General features: G+C 39.0%; 1 protein-coding gene across 1 annotated transcript; it reads right to left on the bottom strand.

Annotated features, from left to right (window-relative positions):
* Nucleotides 1-2268: 2268 nt before the first annotated feature.
* LOC149309628 (protein-glutamine gamma-glutamyltransferase 4-like) lies at nucleotides 2269-22103 on the bottom strand. The gene is made up of 13 exons (XM_089532463.1): nucleotides 21848-22103; nucleotides 20995-21101; nucleotides 18984-19113; nucleotides 18081-18199; nucleotides 16059-16166; nucleotides 15693-15867; nucleotides 15218-15350; nucleotides 13536-13639; nucleotides 11303-11554; nucleotides 8542-8835; nucleotides 7694-7863; nucleotides 4921-5054; nucleotides 2269-2410 (listed from the first exon to the last, which is right to left on the bottom strand). Exons 1-13 carry the CDS (start codon nucleotides 22101-22103, stop codon nucleotides 2269-2271), a joined length of 2124 nt encoding a protein of 707 aa, XP_089388589.1.
* Between the last annotated feature and the right edge of the window lie 2914 nt (nucleotides 22104-25017).

Here is a 25017-nt window from a genome sequence, read left to right as displayed (position 1 = left end):
GTTTAGAAATAATCCTGTTTGAAACCACTTTAACTGCCCTGGATCAATGCTAGGAAATTCTGGGAACTGTAGTTTTGGGAGACATTTAGCCTTCTCTATCAAAGGACTCTGGTGCTGCAATTCCCAGGATTCCCTGGCACTGAGTCAGTGTGATTAACCTGCTTCAGTTGCACCTTGTGTGATAAAGTCCTTGGAAACCTCTTGCCCACATAGCTTCCATCTTTCATGTTTTTAAAAAAGAAACATGCCAAAAAAGGGTTGGAGCAACATAGGCTTTTGATATCAAGTTGCAGCAGTTAGTTTACAGTAAATAATACAACAAACAAACATTTGAGTTGGTCAAGAACAGGATTCCATTTACAACAAGTAAACAGCAGCTATCTCCAGAACCTCTTACTAAGCATGTGTGAACACCAAAACAGAGCAAAGAGAAGAGCAGATAAACCTGCCTGCCACTTACTCCTAGCATGTTTCATTTTTAAAAACAGTAACACATATCTATACATTTGATCATCAAATTTTACTTATTCAACACTTATCTGGCCTAATAGTTTCATTTCGCATGTGTATTTTGTTGCTTTTGAATAAAAGGTTTGCTGAAATGTGTTGCTCTTCTTTTTTGTGGTATAGGAACCTACCCTTATTCTTTCCACTTATTTCTGCTCCTAGTATCAAACTTTCTGCTAAAGAAGTCATGCCCAAGAAGACATGACCTGTAAGAATATTCTACACAAGAGTTCTTTTAAGATAACTAATATTAGCCTCAGCAAAGCATTACCATAGGTTTGTATTTGCATTATATTGCAATGCCTGGCCCACCACCTTGAACCCTGAGAAGGAAACGGAATCAACAGAAATTCTTCAAAACAAGTGTGGTGGTGGGTCCTAATACTAACTATTTCTTTGGAAGAGAGTACTTGCCCAAAGTTGAGTTGAAAAAAGAGGGAAATGTGTTTTCTATCGTTTCCTGATGAAGCTGAGAAAGGGTTGCTTAACTTCTTTAAACTCTTTCCAGTGATAATACAGGATGACATTTAAATTGGCTAAGCAAACCACAAGGCAAATTAGTTCAGTGTTTGGAACGTGTAACTCTATTACAGAATCACAGAATAATTAAGAAACTTTTGTATATGAGCCACATAGAGAGGGAATTGCAAAAGAGAGTGGCGAATACTTCCCCTGACTCACAAATGCAAAGATGTATTTAGTATATAGTATTTAGCATAAAGAATATGTTTGGGAAAGTATATGTTTGGGAAAGTATATGTAGATCTCATCATTTGGAGGCAAGCTGAATTTTTTCTTTAATCAGTTGACTCTGTTGGTGGAATAATTTGGAAGGCTTTCTACATGAATCCCATAATGATGGAGTATCATTCAGACTGAATTTGTCCAAGAGTTTTGGGAGTGAGATTGTAATTGCTTTAACAAACATTTTTAAGTAGCCAAATATTGCTTATACTAGCCACCACCCTAGCTTTAAAAGAGATTAGCTTTGTTTCAGCTCTTGAAAGGAAATCTTTAGGGGCAGCTAGCAGGGATTTCAAGAAAGCATTCTGCGTGGTTTCTAAATAGAAAATCTTATTGTATCCCCAAAGCTCTGCACTATACTGTAATAGTGGAACAGTTTTCTTCTGGAAAAAGTCAGTTGTAGGCACAATCAAGTTCTCCCCATGGACTCTACAAAATCTCAAAAAGGAATTAATGGAATGGGAGGATTTCAATTTAGCTGCATAAAAGTGACCTTTCCAAGACAATTTTGAATTAAATCCCAAACCCACATGTAGGATTGCTGTTCTATGGGTTTGGCATTCAGTCTCCAGCTGTGATGTTTAAGATATCTATCCAGTCCTTGGGTCAGTTAATACAGTTCAGATCATATTTTTGTATAAAATGTTCTTATTGGGAACAGAAGGCAAGCTAATGGCTGTAGTTGTTGATAATAATTTTTATTGTTATATAAAAGTGTCAGGAAAAAGTTTACTATTTGATTTTATCACAACCATTCACAAAAAAATTAGTATACGAGACTAAATGGGGTAGAAACATTTGCGATTATAAAAGAAGGCAAATCTACATTTACTGTGTATACTGCCTGTTTTAAAAAATTAAGAAAATAAGATTTAATCAGTTTTCAATCCACTAGAATTAAACAGAATTATCTTTAAGCCATTCAAACCCTCAAGCATTTATGACTGCCTATCTGTGCTGTGAGCACTTTTTAAAAATGCTCATTTTGCCATATCCTGATGGCATTTGGGAATACAACTATTCAGTAATCTCAATAAATTTAACTGCAGTGATTCCTTTCACTTGAGTGGAGTTCCATTTGGCCACTATCATTTGATCTCCAATCTTCTTTGCTGCACACTCTATTTTAGACGTTGCAGTTCCGCCAGGTAGTAGAACCCTAATAAACGAATAAATAAAAACATGCAAATTATTATTATTATTAACCTTTATTTATGATGCAAATCATTATAAACACTATATATATTATATATATTATAAACACTCCTTTCTATAGAAATTCTCTGTAGACAAACTCTCCAATCAATATGCATGTGTGATTTCACAAGACGATCCTGCATGGGTCTTTCTGCTTTTACTAGTTGTATGGGGCATCTGTATTCATATGATCTTTCTCTGAATGAAAATGAAGGGACCATTGCTTGTATGGGGTCTTGTGAATTGAATGGGGTTGATGTGCCTTGTGGGGGTGCTGGTGTTGCTGGACCTAGGGGCTATGGTATTCTCAAAAGTCTGGAGCATAGTACTAGGCTTCTCTAGGTATGTTCTCATGTAATGATGTGGCAAACATGAAATGGTATGGATATCTATAGATCCCTGAGATGCAAAAATCCTGGTGCAATCATATCTATCTACCATTAACTCTCCTATTTGTCCAGACTGTGTGGATATTGATATGTGGATTTGATGAAAGAACCTATGAAACAGTTATGGGTCAGCTAGAAGGGTCTGCACACAAAGCAGAAGCAAGTCTTTGCATGACACCTGCCTGTGTATCAGCTCCTGCCTATGCCAAAAACTCACACATCTTCCTTAAAACCCATCTGCAGGCATCAATGCAGAATAATTTGTATTAGACTTATTAGTATGGCTTTGTGAAGAATGCTATATCCAGCCAATTCTTTCCCCCTGTAATAGGAGATCTGTGTTATTAAAGCTGATAACATCTGGTGCTAACAGTAACCTCATGTGTAGAATCATGCACAAACCCACAGACAGAGGGTGTATGGAGAAAGGTCATTCCAGACATTTTAGAAACCCGTCCCTTTTAGAACATTTTTATTGGACACCGGAGACTTTCCCATTTCATTTATCTTCCCCTGAATATTTTGGTGCTGGACACTTACTGTTTTATCTGATGTTCTTTTGTTTTGTTTTGTTTTAGATTTTGTATATTTACTTTTTCTATATACAGTGGTTGTTTACTTTATTGTATAGACTGTAGACTGACATGTAAAGACTTTGGCCTGATAGGCAGCTCCTGCAACATTCTTTTGTTGCTGTCTCCTTCAGCAGAGTTGGTTAGGTGATTGGAATCTATGGAGATTATTGCACATCTTAATAATGCAATTTACCTCAAATTGAAGTCTAATTCGGACAGCATCCGGGTGCTATTACATGACTTTTGTCACCAAATCCACTATCGAAGTATAGCCCAGCTGCAGCCTGGGTCCCTTAACATGCTTCAGTGTACATTTTACAAAGCCGGAAAGCTCCAAACTTTGAAAAATGCTCACCAAAGCTCATTAAGGGACTCAGGCTGCAGCCAGGCTGGATGGCGGATTTGGTGACAAAAGCCATGCAATAGGACCCGGATGTAGCCCGAATTAGACTTTAGTTTGGGAGAATAAGTCCCGTTATTAAGATGTGTGATAATCTCATAAATAATCTCACACTCAAAGTGAGAACAGTAAGAGGGGAAATGCCCCTTCTTAGGATCAAAAGTGGAGTTAATATTAGTAGGCTGAAGACAGTATTTATTTCTTTTTATTTAAAATCATGCCAGGCAAGCTGGCATCATTCAAGCTGAGCAATCTGGCCCTGAATCAAAAATGATTTACTATTTATAGCCGTTTTTGCAAAGCTACCTGGCAACAGCATACAACAACATATACCACACACACACACCATTCATTAAACCATGGTCAAGTTACTAATAAGTAATGCTGAACCATTCCCTTCCAATTATTATTATTATTAGTAGTAGTAGTAGAAACTACCAACAGTTGATGGTATGGAGTAAAAATGCCTTTTAGATATTTGGGGGGAAGTTGGGGGAGGAATAAAGAAAGGCATGCCAGGGAGGGAGGGAGAGCAAATTTAAGGGACAGGCTGGGAAGGGAGAGCAATAGTGCCAGCAGCCCTGGTCACACAAAAGTCAATCAGTGCAATGATGACTGCAATAAAAGCGGTAGGTTTTTCTTTTTTTTACCATAATTACAGAGTGAAAGGGCTGATGTGGGATAAAGACCTAGAAGTACTTGGATTCAGGCAAATACTTCTTGGGAGTAAACAATGTCTTGTAAGGAAGGCTCTTCTTAGAAACTTCAGACTGTAGATAAGCTCCTGTATGTGTCAGTCTGAGGCTTCAGGACCTGCAGCCTGTCTCTGTACCTTTATCTCCTTGTAGGACTTTCTGAAATGCTTGGATTCTTGTCATATTTTGCTTTGCAGGAGGAGGACTCTTGGCAGATCTTGGTTATGGAAGCCATGTAGTTAATTTTCCTGATTCTGGTTGGGCCTTATACCTGTTCACCTGGCTTCTGCATGCCTGAATCTCTACTCATGGTGTAAGGCTTTACTGATGCTGTTTTTGGAGCGTTTGGCCTTGTTACTAGGGCTTGCCCACCTGGATCCAGGACAAACGCCTTATAGCTTTGTTCATCTTACCCGTGGTCAAATATCTTCAGTGAAATGTCTAGGTCCTCTACAAGCAGTTTGCAGTTTTCCAAGGGAATGGGCAGTATATTCTTAAAAATCAATTCACAGGTAAATTTTTCATGTACTTTTGCCATTTTGGGCATCTGCAAAACAAAGAAGTATCACCAAACTGTTCAAAAGAATATCAAAAATGGTGCATTAATACAAATGCATTAGCTGAATATATTTAGAATCTTCATAATATGATTGCATATTTTGCAACAATTGCTGCATGCATGCAACAGCCACACTCTATGCACAAACAGAAAACCACATGAGATTCCACTGCATGAATAAAAGGACTTATCAGAATTCAATTCCCATGCCTAGCTTCTTCGTATACAGGCTAATAATGTATATGAATATATGCTGTATGTTCATATAGAAGCAGACTTTGGGGTGAGGATGCATCCGCATGTGCAAGCACATGGGATCCATCCAGTATGGGTTTTGTTGCCTGCTGAAAGTGTAATGCATTTTCTTTTTTCTTCCTATCTGGATAGTAATGTATATGCCAATGTGCTAGCTATTCATCTATTGATTACATATATTTGACCATATTCCATTTGATCTATTGCAAATTTAAAGGGGTGTTACTTGGAGCCCTGTTTAATTTGAGGCTGATGAAGTGAGCAGCCTAATCCTTGATTTTGTGCAATCCTCGAATATAGCATCTACTTTCAAGGTGGATAGAGAAGTCCATTTCCAGACCATGTTCGTTTCCCATGTCTTACATAGTGAGTACATTCTTTCCACATTGATCTGCAGTTTTCTAAAAGCAAAACTAAACAAAAATCTGTGTTAACATTTGTATTTAAATATTTGTTTTTTTAACAGAATTTCTCAAACAATATGCTTTATCTAGTTCATACTGCTTATTCTGATTAAATCTGCCCAGAGTTCCAGACAGGATTCTTTCCGAGCCCTACATGAGGTTCTAGTTATGTTTGGGCTATGAAATCCCTACTTTTCTAGCCCTACTGAGAGACTTATTGTCCAAACACTGATCAGGCCAAAATTTGCTTAGTTTCTGAAATCAGATAAGATTGGGTATGTTTGAATTAATATTACAGCATCCCTGAACTCTTTAAATCCCTCAGGCATTCCTAAACCTTTCTAATCATTAAAATAGATACTCTCTGTCATTGTTACACAGAAGTGGTCACTACCAGTATTGTGTGCTTATGTGCCTTTGAGTCACCAGTCAATTTATGACCCCATGCATTTCAAAGAGGTTTCTTAGGCAGGAATGCTCAGAGGTGGTTTTGTCAATTCATTGCTCTGAAATGTGGTTTATAGCACTTGGTATACATTGGTGATCTCCCATCAAAGTACTAACCATAGCTGACTTTGTTTAGCTTCTAAGATCTGGGGCCTTTAGGGTATAGTAAGAAAATGCTATGGAATTAGTGGGGTCCCCATAAGTCAACAGGTGACTTGAAGGCACACACACATACACACTAGATAAATGCCTGTTGCCAGGAAACCACTTCTTATCCAGTTCTCCTGCTGCACAAGAGGCTTAAAATGATTTTTGGCTTATATAGTTTTAAAGGTTAATGTAAGATCAACACTGGCCAGAAGGCAAACTTGAATAGCAAATGCCTTTTATTTCACTTTTTCTTTAAAATTAAGTTTATCACAGAAATAGGGTGAGATGTCTTACATGAAGTTGTCAGTGTTGATACAACTCACTTAGAAAGCAGAATATGTGGAGTACAAGCAGAAACACCTAAAGAGTTTTGTGTAATCCAGGAGGTAAGGTAAGGTAAGGTGTGGACAGAATGTATCAACTCATAGAAGAGACATCTATTTCATTAGGAAGAATCCCATTTTCCCCTTGTCATCTCAGCTTGTCCTAGTCAGCATAATCCTCCAACCCTCTTGATAGCATTTTCAGGACCTAAGGGGCAGCCATGGGGAAGGAAGAGTTGGAAAAATCTGCTTCTGCCTGACCAACAACATGGATACATTCATACGCTACACTTTTAGATGTGCACTTGACAATGCACCTGTACACTTAAAATACATGTTGAAAATGGCATTCGTTTCCAGGATTTTGGCTAAGTGAGAGAGAGGCAGGCGAGCTCCACCAGGCCTGCCTGGAAGAAGCAGAGCCCTCCCTCCGGTCCATCTGCCTTGGTCCAGGCCTCAGAGGGAGAGAAGAATGCTGGACCTGATCCCCTCCCCCCTCACCATTCCCTTCTCCTTTTGTGTCATGTCTTTTAGATTGTAAGCCTGCGGGCAGGGAACTGTCTGGTTAAAAATAATAATAAATGTAAGCCGCCCTGATAGCCATTAGGGCTGAAGGGCGGGATATAAATACCTAAATAAAAAATAAAAAATAAGTGTTACAGGATTAACTGTGGGCCACTTATTCTGCTTTTGGAATTCATTTAATCGTAATTTCAACATTTCTTCAAAGCTGGCCTTATTGTTAGGCACAGTGCATTTGTAGCCTGAGACAGCAGAAACTGGATGTCATAAATGGTTATTAAACCATTACTTATTTTGTGATTATTGCATTTTATTTTAGTTTTGCCAGGGATGGGGAAGATCTGCTTATTTCTCCATCATACATCAAAATAACATGGCTGGTTCTAGGCAATAAATATCCCCAGTTTGATTGGGAATGGGACATCATTTGGTTCTCTGCCTCAAGGAAGAAAATGTCTCAGGCCATCCATGATTCTTTTCTTTTAAAGTGTCACAAAAATGCCAACATCAAACTTTTATTTCTTACCACAACTTTGAGATGTGGGTATTGAAAACTCAGTGCCAGGGGCTTTATTAATTTCTCACTGGTTTCTTGAACATCAGCAAAAATGTTGACTTTGACCAGAAGTTCATCCTCTGTTAGACTCATCACCTTCATGTAAGCATCAGCAGGTATTTTCAGAGGGATGCGAATAACTGCATGAACACAAAAAAGAGAAAAGGAGAGAACCAGGGATACAATACAGCAAAAATAGGGAAACCTAGGGTATGTGGATGCTTTCTAGCATTATCCCTTCTGCTTGCAAGATGGAAACGTCAGTTGGGCCCTGACCTAAATAGTTTGTTCTAGAATGTAGACACTCAAACAAGGCATAGAGTGTGTCTTTCCAAGCTATACCCTCTTCTTTTTTCTGACATGTTCCACTTAAAGTGGAAAACATTGGCCTGTTACAGACTGCCAAAATAAAGCTGCTTCGGGTCTCTTTGGAGGTATGCTATTTAAATGATGTATGGGTCCTAAGAGTCCGGAGGTCGCGCCAAAGCCACACTCCATTCCTTAGCACTGGAGTGCAGATTTTGGTGCAGCTTCCGGATTCTTAGGATGCATGCATCATTTAAATAACATACCTCCAAAAAGACCCGAAGCAGCTTTATTTTGGCAGTCTGTAACAGGCCATTGTAAGGCCATCAGAGGAGAGAGTGGGAGAAGCTTCTGCACAAATGGGAATTAACCTGACCTACTCGGACCTGTGTTTCCAAACACTGCATTCCTAGGAATAGGAAGTCTATTTGGAAAAAGACTGAGCTGCTGTTTCTCTGCAGGGATGAACAACCTTAATCCGAATAAAAGGCTGTGGAAGTTTGTATACACACCTGTATTGCCTTCTGTCTGGACAGTCTGCTGGAGAGTTGAAAGGCCGGCCTCTACTTTCCCAATATATGACTCCAAATGGCAAGAAGCAGAAAGATTGACCATCTGTGCATCTGCTGACTTGTTCTTAACAACAATATTCAGATCAATGGGTTGTCCTGGCAGGAGTGCTTCCACTTCTTCTAGCCCAAGCTCAATGCTTGCCCTGAAGGACTTAAGGACTTGTTCTGCTGCACAAGTGGGACCCTTTACATGAGACAAAGCAGTTTCCATAGCTTTCCTTTCCTCTTCAGAGTCTGAAAACAGGAAAATAACAAAAAATATTTCAGCCCTGAACCCCTGACAAGTTAGCTGTGTGTTCAAAAATGTTTTCTTAGATATTCCAGGCATTCATGGAAGATACTGGTAATCTAAATCCATTTCAGTCTGGTTGCATGCTGGCATATGGTACCTAAACAGCTTTGGATGTCATGTCTTGAGAGACATAAGGAGTGCATTCCAGTTGTTTCTCTTAAAGCTTTGGACAGCCTTACACAGGATTGTGTAATAAGTTTTAGGAATAGCTGTCTAGAATGGGCAGAGGAGATATATTTGGCTCTTGAAGGTGCTGCTGGACACATTTGCCTCTGTTCCCTTGCAGTTATTCCACAAGTTCTTTCTTGTCAGTGCTACCATCTCCTACTATGGCACTACCTTTCTACAGTGATGGGACTGTGCACATCTGTAAGACAAGGAGTTATGGTGATGGCAGCAGTACTGCTGGTGGAGTCTTTCATATCAGACAAGCTTTGGCTGAGGAGCCAAACTAATGTGCCAAACAGCTACTGGGCAGCACCAGTAGTGGGGGATGATGACACTGGTGGAGGATCTCTCAGAAACAATGGCAGTAGTGAGATATCCAATGCTTGTTGGTACTATGCAGAAGGAGGTGATGGTAAACCATTACTTAAGCCTTTTATCTTGAAAACCCTATGATGAGACGATTCAAAATGAAACAAGAAGACCCAGGTGCGAAAACTCAATGAGCTACTGGGGAACAACAGAGGACAAAGACAAGTAGCACTATGGCTAATAGTGCAACTGGATTCAATCCGAAAAGACATCCAGCTTTTGATGTGTTCAGAGGTTAAAGGAAAGTCCAAAGCTGAAGAACAGTTATTATAGGAATATGGAATTTGATGAACATGAATCAGGGAAAACTAGACATAGTAAATTAAGAAATGGAATGTATAAACATGGCAATACCTGGGGGGAGCAAGCTAAAGTGGGCAAGAATGAGACATTCTGAGTCAGATAATTACACAGTGTTTTACTCAGGAAATAAAAATCTAACAAGAGATGGGTTGGCATTAATAGTGACAGGAGACATAGCAAAAGCAGTCAGAGCATATAATGCAAAGTCTGACTGAATAATATCAGCAAGCCTTTAACTATAATCCAAGTTTATGCTCTGACTAAAGAGGTAAAAGAGTCCAGGAGGAAATGTTCACACACCAGGATATATTGGTAATCATAGGTGACTGGAACTCAAAAGTAGGAATCAGAGCAGAATCAAACATTGTTGGAAAGTTTAGCTTAGGATCAAAAAATGAAGTAGGAGAGTGACTTATTGAATCTTGTGAATACAACAGTTCATCACAAATACAGTGTTCAGGCAACCAAAGAGATGACTGTATACATGCACCTCACCTGATGACCAATATAGAAATCAGGTAGACTACAGAGTTGGAAGCAGAAGCTGGAGAAGCTTCATTCTCTGTCCAGAAACAAGACCAGGAACAAACTGTGGCACTGATCATGAACTTCTGATTTCTATGTATGATTGTTAAGGCTGGATGGTGAAAAAAACTGATAAGAAGATACTCATCTCATTTATAATGTGATACTGGACCTTGTTTGCTTGTGCTTTTTAAATACTAATAAACAGTTGACCATCTTTTAGCATGTAGAGCTTATATCCTCTTTGTTTGCTGATAGGCTTTTTAAACACTAATAAACGGTCATCTTTTAGCATGTGGAGCTTGTCTCCTCTTTGTGTGCTGTTTGCCTTTATGCTTTCAGTTTCTTACCTACAAAGAAGCAAGGATGACCAAGCTGAGCCTGTCATACAGTGGGCCCTTGGTATCCACAAGGTTTTGGTTCTAGAACCCTCTGCAGATACCAAAAACTATGGATACTCAAGTCAGTATTTAACATCTAAAATTGCCTGAGTGACAAAGTCCACGCACTGGGAAGACATTCTTCCTGTACTGTTTTCCACCTTCCCATCACAAGACTCTGCCAGAATTTAAACCCTCTCTCTTGACTCCGTTTCTGACCTTTTTAAAAAGAAAACTTCTGCCAGATTTTAAACTCCTTTGCCACCAAACCACCTCAGGGAGGGGCAGCATAAAGAGTGGGGCAACTAGGAGAAAGAGGTTTAAATTCTATCAGAGGCTTGCTTTTGTGAAGGTGGGAAAGAGAGTGAGGCAGGAGTGTAAATTCTGGCATAGGCTTCCTAGTGTGAAAGTAGGAAATGGAGCGAGGCAGTTTAACTGGATGAGGCTTCCTTATGAGACAAGGGTTTAAATTTTGGTAGTGGCTTTGTGAGGTGAAGCATTGTTCACACCAGGCTATCAAGTGGTCTGGATTTTCCACTTGTAGGCCAGTGTGTAGAAGTTGTAAATAGTAATTGGTGACAGGGCCTTTCTGCTGTCGTATCACATCTTTATGCCTCATTGCTGTAATCTGTAAGGAAAACAAAACCCTGACTGTGTTGCTTACCTTCTGGAAATTTGTATTCATCTTTGATATCTTCATATGTGTCCTTCCCAATAGCTTTGGTGATGATTTTCTTTCCTACTTCTTTGAATTCTTCATTGTATTTGACATATGTGTTTTTTCCATTGACTTTCTCTATGACCCAGTAGACCTTGTCTGCATTTACTGCAGAAAAGAGGAACATGGTGTCGTAGTCATGGTTGACTTCGCCATATTTGATTGCTTTTACTGATGCAGGGCCACAACGAAAAATTCCTATATAGATGAATGAAGAATGTTAAGTTTCCCCCCTTCTTGCATTAACAACCCATGGGTCCACTACACAGTCTCCCTGTCTGTATCTATCCAGGAGTGAATGGCAGCTGAATTGCAGCTAAAGAAAAGTATAAGCAATTGCTAGACTGTGGTTTAAGTCCCCAAAGTTTTATGATTTCAGAAATCTATGTGAAAATCAGGCACTGAAAAATTAATTTATGCTGCATCTTAATGAGTGCCACCCAAGCTTTCCATGCTGAAATATACCCAAGCTAAGTCTAGGCAGTATGTTAGATACAATTCCTCTGGGCAAAACTTATTTCGTGATATCTGAGTATAGAGTATTGAAGAACTGTAAAGCGTGCATTTTGATACTAGTTCCATAGTTGACTAATCCATTTCTGTGTTCACCTGGTGTATATGTGAGATCAAAATCAGAACCCATTTCCACAGCTCACCTGCATGACAGCTTTCCTTCTTCAGCAGGATATGTTTTGGAACACATTTCTTTTCCACAGTCCAAAGTGATAATACTATGTGGGACTTTGCCCACCTGAAATCGTGTCTTCTTTCCCTCTACCATTTCCTCTTTTTCTTCTTCTTCTGTTGCTCTGTACAGATGGCCCTCCATATTGGCAGGGGTTCAGTTCCAGACTCCCCCAGTGGATACCAAATTACATGGGACCTCAAGTCCTGTTAGTGTCAATGCATGCCAACATGTGCGTGGCTGTGTTGGTGCTGCTGTGTGCACGCATCTCCATTGACACTGATTGTGCAGAGCCATTTAAAATGCTCCAGTCCATGGATGGCTAGCCCGCCAAAACAGGAGGCTGACTGTACTGTGTGTCAACTGCACACAAACAGTAGGTGTCTTACTTCACAAGTAGCATACACAAATCAAAGATGTTAAGAATACAGAAAGTAGCATGAACAGGCAAGATTGGGAATTCAACTGACTGTATATCCACAGAAACACTGAAACAAAACTTTTTTTCCTTTTCTTTTTCTTTTTAAAATTAAAGGTGGCTCATAAACCATTCTGTCTGTACTTTGGCAGCAATTAGTTGCTTTGAAGGGGCTACTCTTTGCTCAGATTTCATATACTTGTATGCCAGGATTTTTGACACAAATGCGGGACATCCTTCTCTGTTGTCTGGCTAGCTCAAGACTGGCAGAATGAGACAAGTCTACATAAAGCCCACCTCAGATCTTGCAAAAGGAGAGCCTATTGTGAAGGTTTCAGACTTCCTAGACATTAGAGATTGTACTAGAGACCAGAACTCTCAGAAGAAGTCATCCTCTTGTGAGACTTAAGGTGGTCCTTATACAGGCTTGACTCATGTGTTACTCTCTGAATAATCTGTGGTGCTAAGTATAGGGATAGTGAATACCATCTGTGCTCACAATAGACAAACCTCCACCTGTGACCATTTTACTGTGTAGCAAAGGCTCTGGAGTTTGTTGGGAGTGAGGCTGGTGCCTGCTTTTCCTATTCACTGTAAATCCAATTGGTAGTCCCAACTAGAATGAACCATTGAATCCACAGGGACTTGGGAAGTGAATACTTACGTACATTAAAAAGAAGGAAGGAAGGGGGAGAAAAGAAAAGAAAAAGAAATGTAGCAACACCTTTAAGACTAATTGGTTTTTATTTTCTCATAAGCTTTTATGCATATAAAACTACTTCTTTGGATGCAGTACCAAGTGATATTGAGACATCAAGCATAAAGCACATTTATATAGTTGTGGGAGTGGGGTAGAATGTAATAGTATCCTGAGAGATGCAAATCATGATCACTGCCCTAAATTTTGAAAGGGCTGCGTAAGGTGGTCCGGTTTTTCATATCTTTACTATGGTCAGTTTGTGTTGACATATGAAAGCAGTAATTCTGCTTACCAAAAGTCTGTTTTAGATGTTTAACCTTTTAATTTCATAGAATTTGTCCAAGCTTCTATGACTTTCATCGATATCAAGTCTTACCTTGACTCTTTTCCTGAGGTGTGCCATCAACTGCCTGCCAGCCATCATAGCCTTCTGGTAAGTCTGGTCTTTTCATCCAGACATCATTCCATACATGGAAGTTCCTATGGGCAGTTAGGGTTCAAAACTGAAAATAAAATAAAAACTTGCATCTTCAGGTTCATCTGCTAGGCCTGGCTAATGTGTGTGTAATTGTATTGAAATTTCTATGCACAGAACAATCCTCATGTGAATCATATGATGATGAAGAATATTAGCAGCTGCATGTGAAAAAGTTCCTTTATCAGATTGTTAGATCAACTGGCCCAGTGCTTTAAAATAACTAACCCAGTGCCAGTGGTAGCTTTCCCAGGGCTCAAGAGGTCTTTCTCAGCTTTATTATGTCTGCTGTCAAAGATTCTGGGAACTAAACTCAGAGTCTTCTGTATGCAAAGGCATGGAAGCTAAGCTTCCTCCTCATAATAGCTCTGAAAATAATAGAATTGTCATTTGGCTGCTGCAGATTGGTATAGTAACAGAAAGGAAGTGAGGGAAGCCCAAACAAATCTTTCTTTCTTTTTTCTTCTTCTTTCTTTCTTGGGTTTATCTATAATCTATTAAGGCCCCCAAGGCAGAAAAAAACATGATCCAGTAGAGATGAGAGCAGGAGAACAGCAGGACACATAAACTGACACTAGCAGACTGACAGTTGCAGGAAGAGAAAGGATGTCACAATGACCAGCAAACTAGAAATGACATGCAAACTAACAGCTAAAGAGTATATAAGGCATATAAGGTTGTTAACTCTAACTGTCCCAAGCCACTTAGGACTTTGCAAGCCAAAATCACCAACTTGAATTGAAATCAGAAGCAAACTGGAAGCCAGTGCTGTTATTTAAGGCTGGTGATGTATTGTCTCATACACACAACAGTCTCTTAATGTCATTTTGCTGTAGCTTCCCTACACTTTCCAAGGGCACCCCCATGCAAGGTACAGTACAATAATATAATGAAGCAGTACTTAACATGAAAACCAATGTGTCCAGACCTGCTCTCCTTTAAGAACGAGGCAGTCTGTTCACCTACCAGAGCTAGGCAAAGGCATTCCTGTCTATAGTAGCCACCTGACCTCCCAGGAATAATGCTGGGTCCAAAAGCACTACCAAGCTATAAACCTAATCTTCTAGAGGGAATATAACCCAATTCAGAACAAGTTGTGAACAAAAGACTGAGAATTCCACTCAAGGCTATAAATAGGGGAGCCTATAAATAGAGGAATAATGCTGCCATATACCAAGTCAAAACATTGGTCACTCTAGCACAGTAGAGTTGACACTGACTGGCAGTGTTTTAGGCTGGAATATTTCAGGCTGTACCTGAAGGTCCAAGAGTTTGAGCCTGGCACTTTTTGCATACAAAGTGACACTCTTCCACAGAACTACATTCCCACCCATTTAGGACCCAGTATTGAATGATGTTAACAGTCTAAGCTTCTCTCAGTCTGGTGCCTCCAGATGTGTTGGATAACAGATCCAGCACAGACAGTGGTCACACTAGCTAAGAAGATTGGAACTGGTGTCCAAAATATCTAGAGAACACCAAAATATCTAAAGGATGAGAGGAAATACCAGAGGATAAGAGTGGGGAAGGGAATCATTGTCTGCCATTACCTCACAAGGGAATTAACTAACAGTAATAATTACCATATGAAATCTTCACTGGGCAGTTGTTCTTTCTTTTCATTGAAGTATATATCAACATTTATATTTTTTTCTGTATCACGAGCTGAGTCAGTTGTTGTCACACTTCTCGCCGGAATCCCTAGACAGCGCATGACTAGAATACAAAGAAGCATATTCACTTGAGGTTGTTGATTTGATTAACCTCCTTTACTGATACTGACTGTTATTTTCTAAGGGATGGGAAATAGTACAAAAGGGAATGGACTCCGTTCCAAGTTGGTACATATATGTCTGGCCTGGCTGGAGACCCTAAAAGAGCATAAAGTACAGGAACAACTTTGATGGCCGTCTTGTGAAGAAAAGCCTTGAGAGATCAGATTTCCTTTACTGCAGTGTCCTCTTTTCAGCATTAGCGAGTCTATTAACAGAGATTAAAGGGAAACAGTTGTGGAAAATTCCCTGCAATGGATCTTCCAAGATATACAGTCTGCCCTACCTGTGGTGAGCACACCAGAGAAAATCCAGCACTGCCCATAAAAGACAGGTTTTTTGGTTCTATAATACTGCTGCAAAATTCGAACACTTCCTCTCCAGTCTGCAGGAGAAGTACCACCTTCATATCCCTCTGTCCATTTTCCATGGATGACTCCATCATCATCGCTCATGTTGACCTATGGAACAGATGAAGAGAACAAAACCATACTGTACAACCCATTCTCCTTTTCAGTATACACTTGTCCCTCCATATCTGCTAGGGTTAGGGGCACAAGATTAAAGCTGCTAAATCTAGGCCAGACTGGGGTTTCCTCCCCCTGAAAATAACAAATCTAATCTGTGTTGAAGCATTTATTAAAGGACATACCAATGCTGACATAGCTCTGGCAATCATAATGGGATCTCGTTGATCATTTGGCCCAAGTTTGCTCCTGTGCAAGAGATACATGCAGCAATCCAAGATGTCTTCTTCAAACTGTTTTTTGGTAGGAAGCAAAGTCTGGTCATTTTTCAATTGTCCACTGATGGAAACTACTCTCCTTTACTAAACAAAAAAGCTCTGTTAATCTGATCTTCAAGTACTATGTAAAATTTACTGAATGTATACAATGTTTGTGAAATTTATTCTGTGACTCATAGCAAACATGGAACTAGCAGAAAGCCTTGTTGCATTTTTACAGAGAACAATACAGAAGCAGGTTCAGCACCACTTCTAAGTTCAATGCTGCCACATGTTTTCCACAGAAAGCTTTGATTTTTTACAGCATTTGTTTTTTGTCTCTCATTCCATCAGGGACTCTTAGGTGATGCACAACAAATAAAAACAGATCAAACCATTCTTTAACAGCAATTCAAAACAGTATTTTAAAAAGCAGTTTTAACATATGCTCACAATTTAAAACAGTTTCAGAAGCTAACCTTGGTTTAGCATTTGCTTTGAATGTCTACTGTATATACTCATGTATAAGTCTAGAAATTTAGGTCAAAAAATTGACCCAAAAAACCTGAATCGACTTATCCACAGGTCAATGTAAGTACTGTATCTCAACTCTTATTTAAAAGTGGTGAAAGGCAAAAGTATAATCTGTCCTGAAATCACCAGTCCCCTTTACTCTCTCATCCAGCCAGCCTTAAGAGTTAGCACAAAGAGTTATGTCTGCTGGAATTTTGTAAATCCTTTGATATTGCTTTGCTTTGCTTTGCTTAATCCTTTAGATCCTTTGCTATATGCCCCTAAGTCTTACCCTCGACTTATCCACGAGCCATATCAAAATCCATAATTTTGCCCCCAAAACTTACCCTCGACTTATACATGAGGTCGTCTTATAGTCGAGTATATATGGTAATTAGAATCTCCATTGCATCATAAAAATGTCATAGTATGCATGCATGCATTCATGTATTTATTTATTTATTTCAATTGTATGCTGCCTTTCTCCCAGAAGGGACCCAAGGTGGTATTCTGGCAATATTTACTAATTCAGTCTCTAAAGCAAAAGTGGGCCACATGCTGCCCCCAGGGTTCCACACTGCAATCCTTCAAGCCCCCAGACACCTCTCCTGAATTAATAACAGCTGAAAACAGTAAAGACCAAACCTCAATGCCACATAATCATGGTAATTTGAGTTCTTTTGGCTTCTCACTGCCCATTTCTAAAATCAGTCATATTTGGGGTGAATCCAGGAACCAACAAAAAACATCACTTCCCATATCTGGGGGCAACTCTGTGGCCTGCAAGGCTGCTGCTACATTGCAGAATTAATGCACTTTGACACTGCTTTAACTATCATGGCTCCATCCAGTGGATTTTTAATTTGTTGTGGCACCAGAGCTCTCTGACACAGAAACCTAAATATCTCCAAAACTACAAATCCCAGAATTCCATAGCATTGAGCCATGACAATTAAAGCAGTGTCAAACTGCACTAATTCAGTGTAGATTCAGCCCAGAGGAAAGGTGTGTGATAATGGTACCCTTCACAAGATGTTCTCTCTCCCCTTGGCAATTGCCCACCCTTTCTCTAAGGCCTTGATATGTTCATAGATACAGTGGCTGATATTCCACTGAATGGTGCCACAGCATAAAGCTTATTCTGATTGTCTGGAGGGGGGCAAGAGCATGAGAGACTGATGCCCACATTTCTTGGCACGAGTAGAATCTGAACCCAAGGCTTAGCTCAACTGGCTACTTCTCTCGATCACATTGCTCTCAATTTTGCTGAAGGGCTGCTTTCTATTTTATTAGCCAATATTCATACAGTCAAATGTATCACTGCATCATTTTTGCTTCCCCCATGTTTTGTTAGTTCACATTTGAGTAAGTGAAATGGTGGTGCATGCTTACATCCAAAGGACAAAGAGAATGAAAAGAATGTGTGAGTCTTTTTACCTGCCCGTAATGCCAGGATTTTGAAAGCACATATTCTGTTGGTCCACAATACTGATATCCAGTAGTATTGAGCACATACTCAGCTTTTTGAGCATCATCAGGCATGAAAACAGAATCCGCTAAAGCAAATGCACAAATATATTATTTAATCTCCACCATTGGGCTAGAGCAACACACTTTCAGAATGGCGCAGACAACATATCTGTGGCTGTCAGAAACTGAAAGATGGTGATGGACAGACAATAAAGATAACTTGAGTCCTCTCCTGTAAACTAGGAGTGGATGTTCCAGCTTCAGGGAAAGTCTATCATTACAGACCAGCATGCCTAGGCTGTCTCAAAGCATCTTGCTGCCTGAGGCAGAGCAGGAACCACTCCAGCCAAATGAAGGCCATATTACCCAAAACCAACTATTTTGTTTTGGTAAATGAAAACCCCAAATCCAGAATCAATCATTCACATCCAAAAATAACAATGTTCGTAGCCATTCTCCCAATAGTGCTGCCTTGAACAGCCACCATATTCTATCTATTGCTAATACTCTATGGTTATATTCCGTGGTACATTATAAGTGCTCCCTATAAAATATCTTCTTATTTTACTCTACAATGACATATAGCTTCACTTCAGCACTTCCCAGTGGAAAGCATGTTGCTAAAGATCTCAGATTCTCTGGCGGAGAGATATTTAAGCCATGACATTGTTTTTGCATAATCTATTGAATGATGTCCCTTAAACTGTCATTGTGACTAGACTGAAGAGGCACAGCTCAAAAATCTATTAACATTCTTATGGACAATTACTGGATAATCCAGTCTTGCTGGCTGTAGGCAAAAGAAACTAAAGAACATATCTCTTACACATCAGTGGTAGAAACTAAGCACATTTAGATTGTATTGATTACCTTCACACCAAGGATTGAACAATACATAGAGATCATTCTTTCCAGAGTGATAAATGTTAGACTCTGTTATCACATCCAGAACATATTTCCCAACAATTGCATCTGCTGGACTGGTCACAGCAATGAGGCACTATGAAAAACACAAGACCATCAAAATGCTGTAGCAGGATAGTATACAACATAATTAAGTATTAAATGTAGACACATGGTAGTCCAGTGAATGCATCAGATGTTTTGTTCCTTAATTACTAACAATATACTTTTAAAATAATTAAATAAGTACAAATTAGCAATTTTCGCATTGAAGACATTTGACTGCTTCAAGGGGAGTAAACAAACACACTTTCCTGGGTTTTTCAGGAGATGAACCTTGGAAAATGATTGCATTCACTATGCGCCAAATGCACCATTGACACCTGCTCTGCCTTCTTCCCATTTTTCTCGACTAGTCTTCTAGACAGTAACAGGAAGCTTGTCTTTCACATTTTACACAACATGCTTTGTTATGGAGTACTGTGAGAAATCAAAATGGCAGCCTCCATCTGCCACTTCTAGTACATCTTGTAGTATGCACCAAAAATAAGTGGACCCAGGAAATGGCTATCTGAAGCCAGTCCTGACATTTGAAGTTGGGAGACTTTATCACATGTTGGCTTTAAGTAGGGTTACATCAAGAGAACATGCAATAAGGAGGAGATTTCTCTGTTTTGCTGCTCCAATTCTACTACATTCCTATGGGAAAAGGCTGTTCAACAGAGGAAACAACCTCTTTATTTGGGATGCTATACAGCGATTGATAATACAAGTTACTTGGAGCAATCAGGGGTTCTATATTAAGATACAGCTGATTTCTCTGTTAAAGGATTGCATGTTGCATAGGCTTACCAAATTCAAACAGAAGCACACTACATTTTTGTACTACAACTCCCTGAATCCTCCATCCTGTATGGCCTGATGATGGGAGATTCGGGGAATTTTAGTTCAAAAGTAACTTTTTGAAGCTCTGAGCTGGTCTTCAAATTCCTTAGTTCATTGTTATTATAATTTCTGTAGCAAATATACTGTGAGCACAGCTTTCCAGTTCTAATATGTCTGTTCATATGTGTAATTTATGTACTTTGGATGAACCATTTAAATTCAATGTTAGAAGGAGAGCAGATCCACTGAAATGAATGGAACTTTTAGTCACCACTTATTGGATGTTGCATGATTTCAGTGAGACTGACACAAACTTGAAGGTGAACAGACACACAGAAGTTTATCACACAGGCAAAATGCAAACTCTCCCAGGCAGAAACGGGATTTAAAAACACCCCCCCCCCCAAAAAAAAAAACAACCGGGTAGTTTTTCACACATGATGGAGTTACTGTGACATTAACCCAAACAAAAAGTAGACAAAACGTGCCCCTTTTTACTTTCGGGATTTTCCAAAAGTAAAAAGGAGCGGGTTTTGTCTAGTTTCCATTCGGGTTAATTCTCATTAACGCTAATGTTGTCTGAAAAACAACCTGCTTTTGCGGGTTTTTTCTACTTTCTATTCGGGTTAACCCTGAACGTCGTCTGAAAAACTATGCGCTTCTGCTGAGTTTTCCCCCCCACTTTAAATCCAGTTTCTTCACGGGATCCATTTTGTGTGATAAACTCCACACTCTAGTTGAAACTACCAAAGTTATTTGACCTTCAAAGAAATCTTTCTCTTCCCTTATTTTATAACCTGGGCTCACCTGTAAAAAATTTGGCCAAGAATGAGAAACTGGCAGTAGTGCCACTTGCAAAATCTCCAGCCTTATATCATCCATTCAGATTTCTAGATCACTTGGGCATTAACTGCTTTCTGTGGACAATTATTCTTTTGGTGCACATTTTTTAAACACACATAGACCAACACATACTGAAAGATTCACCATGATGGATACTTGTTGTATTTAGCAATTAAAAAAACCTGCTGTGTGACAATCAGCCACTGCTCTAAGTGGTTATTTCAGTGTAGGATACTCCAAACATATGTACCTCCTTCCCTCTTGTTTGACAGATCTTGCCATGCCATCCTTGATCATTCTGCCCTGATCTTGTGTTCAAGTGTAATAATGTCCCATTGGATTTAACTGGTTTTTCACCTGTAATTAATTCAGAAAGAATAATGTTAATAGAGAATAAAAATAACAGGCCTTGTTTTCAGCCCTTACCTTTATCCTCTAGTCTATTTGTAGCAGTGGGGATAAGTAGTAGTTAAGTAGTAGTTATTCATTTATATCCCTCCTTTGCCCCCAAACTGGAAATCAAGGGAGATTACAAAAATTAAAACGATTACCAAAAACCCCACACATACATTCAAGTATGTAAATGCAAGAAATTATTGTTAAAATGCGATTAAACTATTTATAGACTTAAAACAATTTAAAACAAATGAGGTAAAAAGCACAAGATAAAAATTAATAGCCCAAAATACTCTGCATCAGAGAGTAGCATTTGCAGTTTTGTGACATATTTAACTTCATCTGTCAGTGAGCTCTGGTGCCACAGCATACTACAAATCCCAGGATTCCATAGAATGGAGCCATGACAGTTTATGCAGTGTCAAACTACATTAATTCTACAGTGTGGCAGCAGCAGCAGCAGCCTTAGTCAAGACAACTTTTAAATTGAAGAATATGTCTCTTTCTCCCTGAAATTTAAAATTAAAACCATTCAGAAAATAAAATTAGTCTCTATGGATTTTCTTGAACTTGTACAATGCATTCTTAATGAAACACTTTGTTTCTGTTTCCACATTATAGAAACTCTGATTGATAGATGCTAGTACTGTATTACCATATGCACTCCTTGAACTATTTCATGGACAAAATATGTTTTACTTGCTTACCAGTGCTGAATTGTAGGAAGATTTTGTCACTGTCTTTCACATCCCTGGTAAATGACACTTTCAACTGAAACTCTTGCCCACGTCGCACAATGAGGCTGTCATTCTTATACTTATTGGTATGATGGAGAAAAGTATTCTCCTTTCTGAGGAAATCAACTCTAATGGCCTTCAGAGAATACCCTGGAAATGATAACAAAGAAATAGTTTCCTCTTTCTTTGCTGGATTGGGATGGAAAGCATTGGAGGCAGGTTGCATGATAGAAACAAAAATACAGTAGTAGCTTCTTCTCCAGACTGAAGGTTATTGGGCAGTTGGAGTTGCCTGTTTTCAACAAATTTACTAGTCCTTATCCACTACATGATAAACTGGGAGTGAGTGGCTGGTGGGTGGGATAATCCCATTAGGGAGACACAGGGAAGATAATCTGGAGAGCTCTTTGTCCCAGGTTCCATCAAACTTGGACCCAGCCCTGTAAAGTGGACAATTTGTTTGCTAATAGTAGACTTCTTTCACAGTTGAGTCCCAAAAGGTTGGGAAAGATGGCTTCCATTTTGAGAACCTTTGATTTAACTTTGGTAGCATGCAGTTCCAGGCTGTCCCACCTAGATCTAGATGTCAATTAAAAGCAGAAAGGAAAAAAGCAAGTAAGAGAGAATAAAGATTTCCTCACGTATTTACCAATTGTCTTGCTCATGTTGTTTCCTGGACTTTGCTCCAGCAAGATTTGCAAAGGCAACTATTCTGTGGACTACGCTTTTATAGATGTAGTGCAGGAACTTTCCATCTTTTATGACATTCTTTTGAGATTAAAAAAAAGTACACTGGGTTTTTCCTGGTTAGAAGGGGGAAGCTGAAACATAATAAAATGACGTAAACTTTACAGAGAATACAATCTGCAAGGAATAAAAAAATGTATTCATGTTAGAAATGCATCTTACACTAAGTCATATAAGAACCAATATTGTTCTGACAGGTGACACATCTAAAATCAAAAGGAAGCTGCAAATGTATTATTTTTGTTTTCATTAAAGGGGGAAAATAGTATACAAATGAGGAGTGAAGTGGAATTGGAAGGACTTTAATCCTTTAGGAAGAGGTAAGCAATAAAGATAGGGGCCAGTTTCCTCGTTGTTTAAGGGCCACAACTGTAATGATATTTGTCCAAATAATGAAATCCGTTCTAACATGAATTAATTCTAGAACAAATTCAATTAATTATGTTGAAGTGGACTGGAGTTCATAAAAGCCTATGCTAGAATTTTGTTTAACTCTTATTACACTACACTGTTATGGTGCTATATTCTACTTTAACCGCCATGGCAACATCCTGTGGCATTCTGGGGTTTGTAAGTTAGGGAGGACCAAGAGCTTTCAGGCTGAGAATTCTGCATGCAAACTCTACACTTTTAAATCTGTAAGCTGCTTTGTGTTCCAGTTTTGTGGGCAGAAGTGGGATAGAAGAAGAAGAAGATAAAAACTGCAAATCCCAGGATTCCATAGGATGTTTGCCATGGCAGTTAAAGTGGAATATACGGGTTAACTCCCCCTCCCATTGTAAAAACACCAAAATGTTTTTGACCTCAATGCTTTTCCATCACATTTAGTGCTCTTCCCACTCAGTTTAAGGTCAGGATGTGTCTTTCTTGAAACACAAAACACGACGAAAATGCTCCCCTTCCCCTTAAAGAAATCAGTTTCTCCAAAAAAGAAAGAAAGAGAAAGAAAGAAAGAAACAAACAAACAAACAAAGAAGAAAAGCACGGGTTTAGTCCAATGTTTGATGTCACAAAAATGAACTTCAGTGCCTGTGGGATTGGGACCCATTCACACTGCATAGTCATAGGATGCTGCCATGCGTCAGAATGAATGCAGTTTGACACGGCTTTGTTTGTCATGGTTCTATCCCGTGGAATCCTGGGATTTGAAGTTTGTTGTGGCACCAGGGCTCTCTGACAGAGAAGGCTAAATATCTTACAAAACTATAAATCCCAGAATTCCATATCATGGAACCATGACAGTTAAAGCAATGTTAAGTTGCATTAATTCTTTAGTGTATATGAAGCCAATAACTAATTATTCCACTAACTGCCGTGATACCAACTTTGGGCTTTGTAGTCTGTTGAGCTACTAGAGCTCTCTGACTGAGAATTCTAAAAGTCCCTCACTAAACTTCAAATCCCAGGATTCCACAGGACAGCAACATGAGGTTAAAGTGGAATAATAGCAATAAAGTGTGACTGGGCCTCCTCCCTTCTCATCCATGGCCAATGGAAACTAGAAACAGAGGAAATTTCCATGGGATCATTATTGATTTAAGGATGGCAGATGTTTATACAGAGTATCCCTCCCTGCTTCTGGTGCAGTTATGCAATCCCAACTCTGGCCTTGAAGTTAGTAGGAAAGGCTTAACATGCTATTTTATTTAATATTTATTTCTTGCCTTTAACCTTACAGCAGGTTAATCTAGAAACCTGACAATCAAAATGCTAAAACAGAATTAAACAAATCATAATTCTAAAACACCATTTAATTTGGAAAGGCATATAACTATTTAAAAACATAATAAGGTTACCAAAAAAGCCCTTTAAAAAACTCATTGAAAGGCTCCCTGCAAACAATCAATTATTAAATCCTGGTTTGAATGAAAAGATCTTTGCCTGTCAGTGAATGGAAAGCGGAGAGGAAGCCAGCCTAGAAAATTCCACAGCCTGAGAAGAGTTAACACTAAATTAAATGTTAATATACCAAAAAGTCTAATGTTAATATGTTGGAAGGGGGATGTTTTAAAGAATTCAGTTGATTAATTTTAAATATGTGATATAATTATGTCACATTACTGCACTAAAGGCCTTACCACAGGTCTTTACCCCAGGGTAAAAAATTCTTTCCATGACTTCAGGAAGCTTTTGAAGTCTGAGATAGTTATCTTTCAATGGGAATGTGAGGGAGGTAGACTTTTTTCTTCCTGAAGAAATGTTTTGTTCTACTAGTTGGGAGAAGTTAGAAGAGAATCTGTTACTCTGATGGCTAGACTCAAAACACCCTTAAGCCAATCCAATTCCCAGGCAAACTACTCTTTAGAAAACCTAGAATAATTGCCCAAAACAAGAAGCAGTTGTGCTAAAATTCAACAAAATTAGGCTTTAGTTTAAGAAGCAACTGAGCAATG

Source organism: Sceloporus occidentalis, unplaced genomic scaffold (genome assembly GCF_023333645.1).
Source record: "Sceloporus occidentalis isolate IW3139 unplaced genomic scaffold, rSceOcc1.0.p SCAF_7, whole genome shotgun sequence".
NCBI lineage: Eukaryota > Metazoa > Chordata > Lepidosauria > Squamata > Phrynosomatidae > Sceloporus > Sceloporus occidentalis.
Note: the sequence above shows the minus strand (reverse complement) of the source record. Positions and strands in the feature narration are given on the sequence as shown.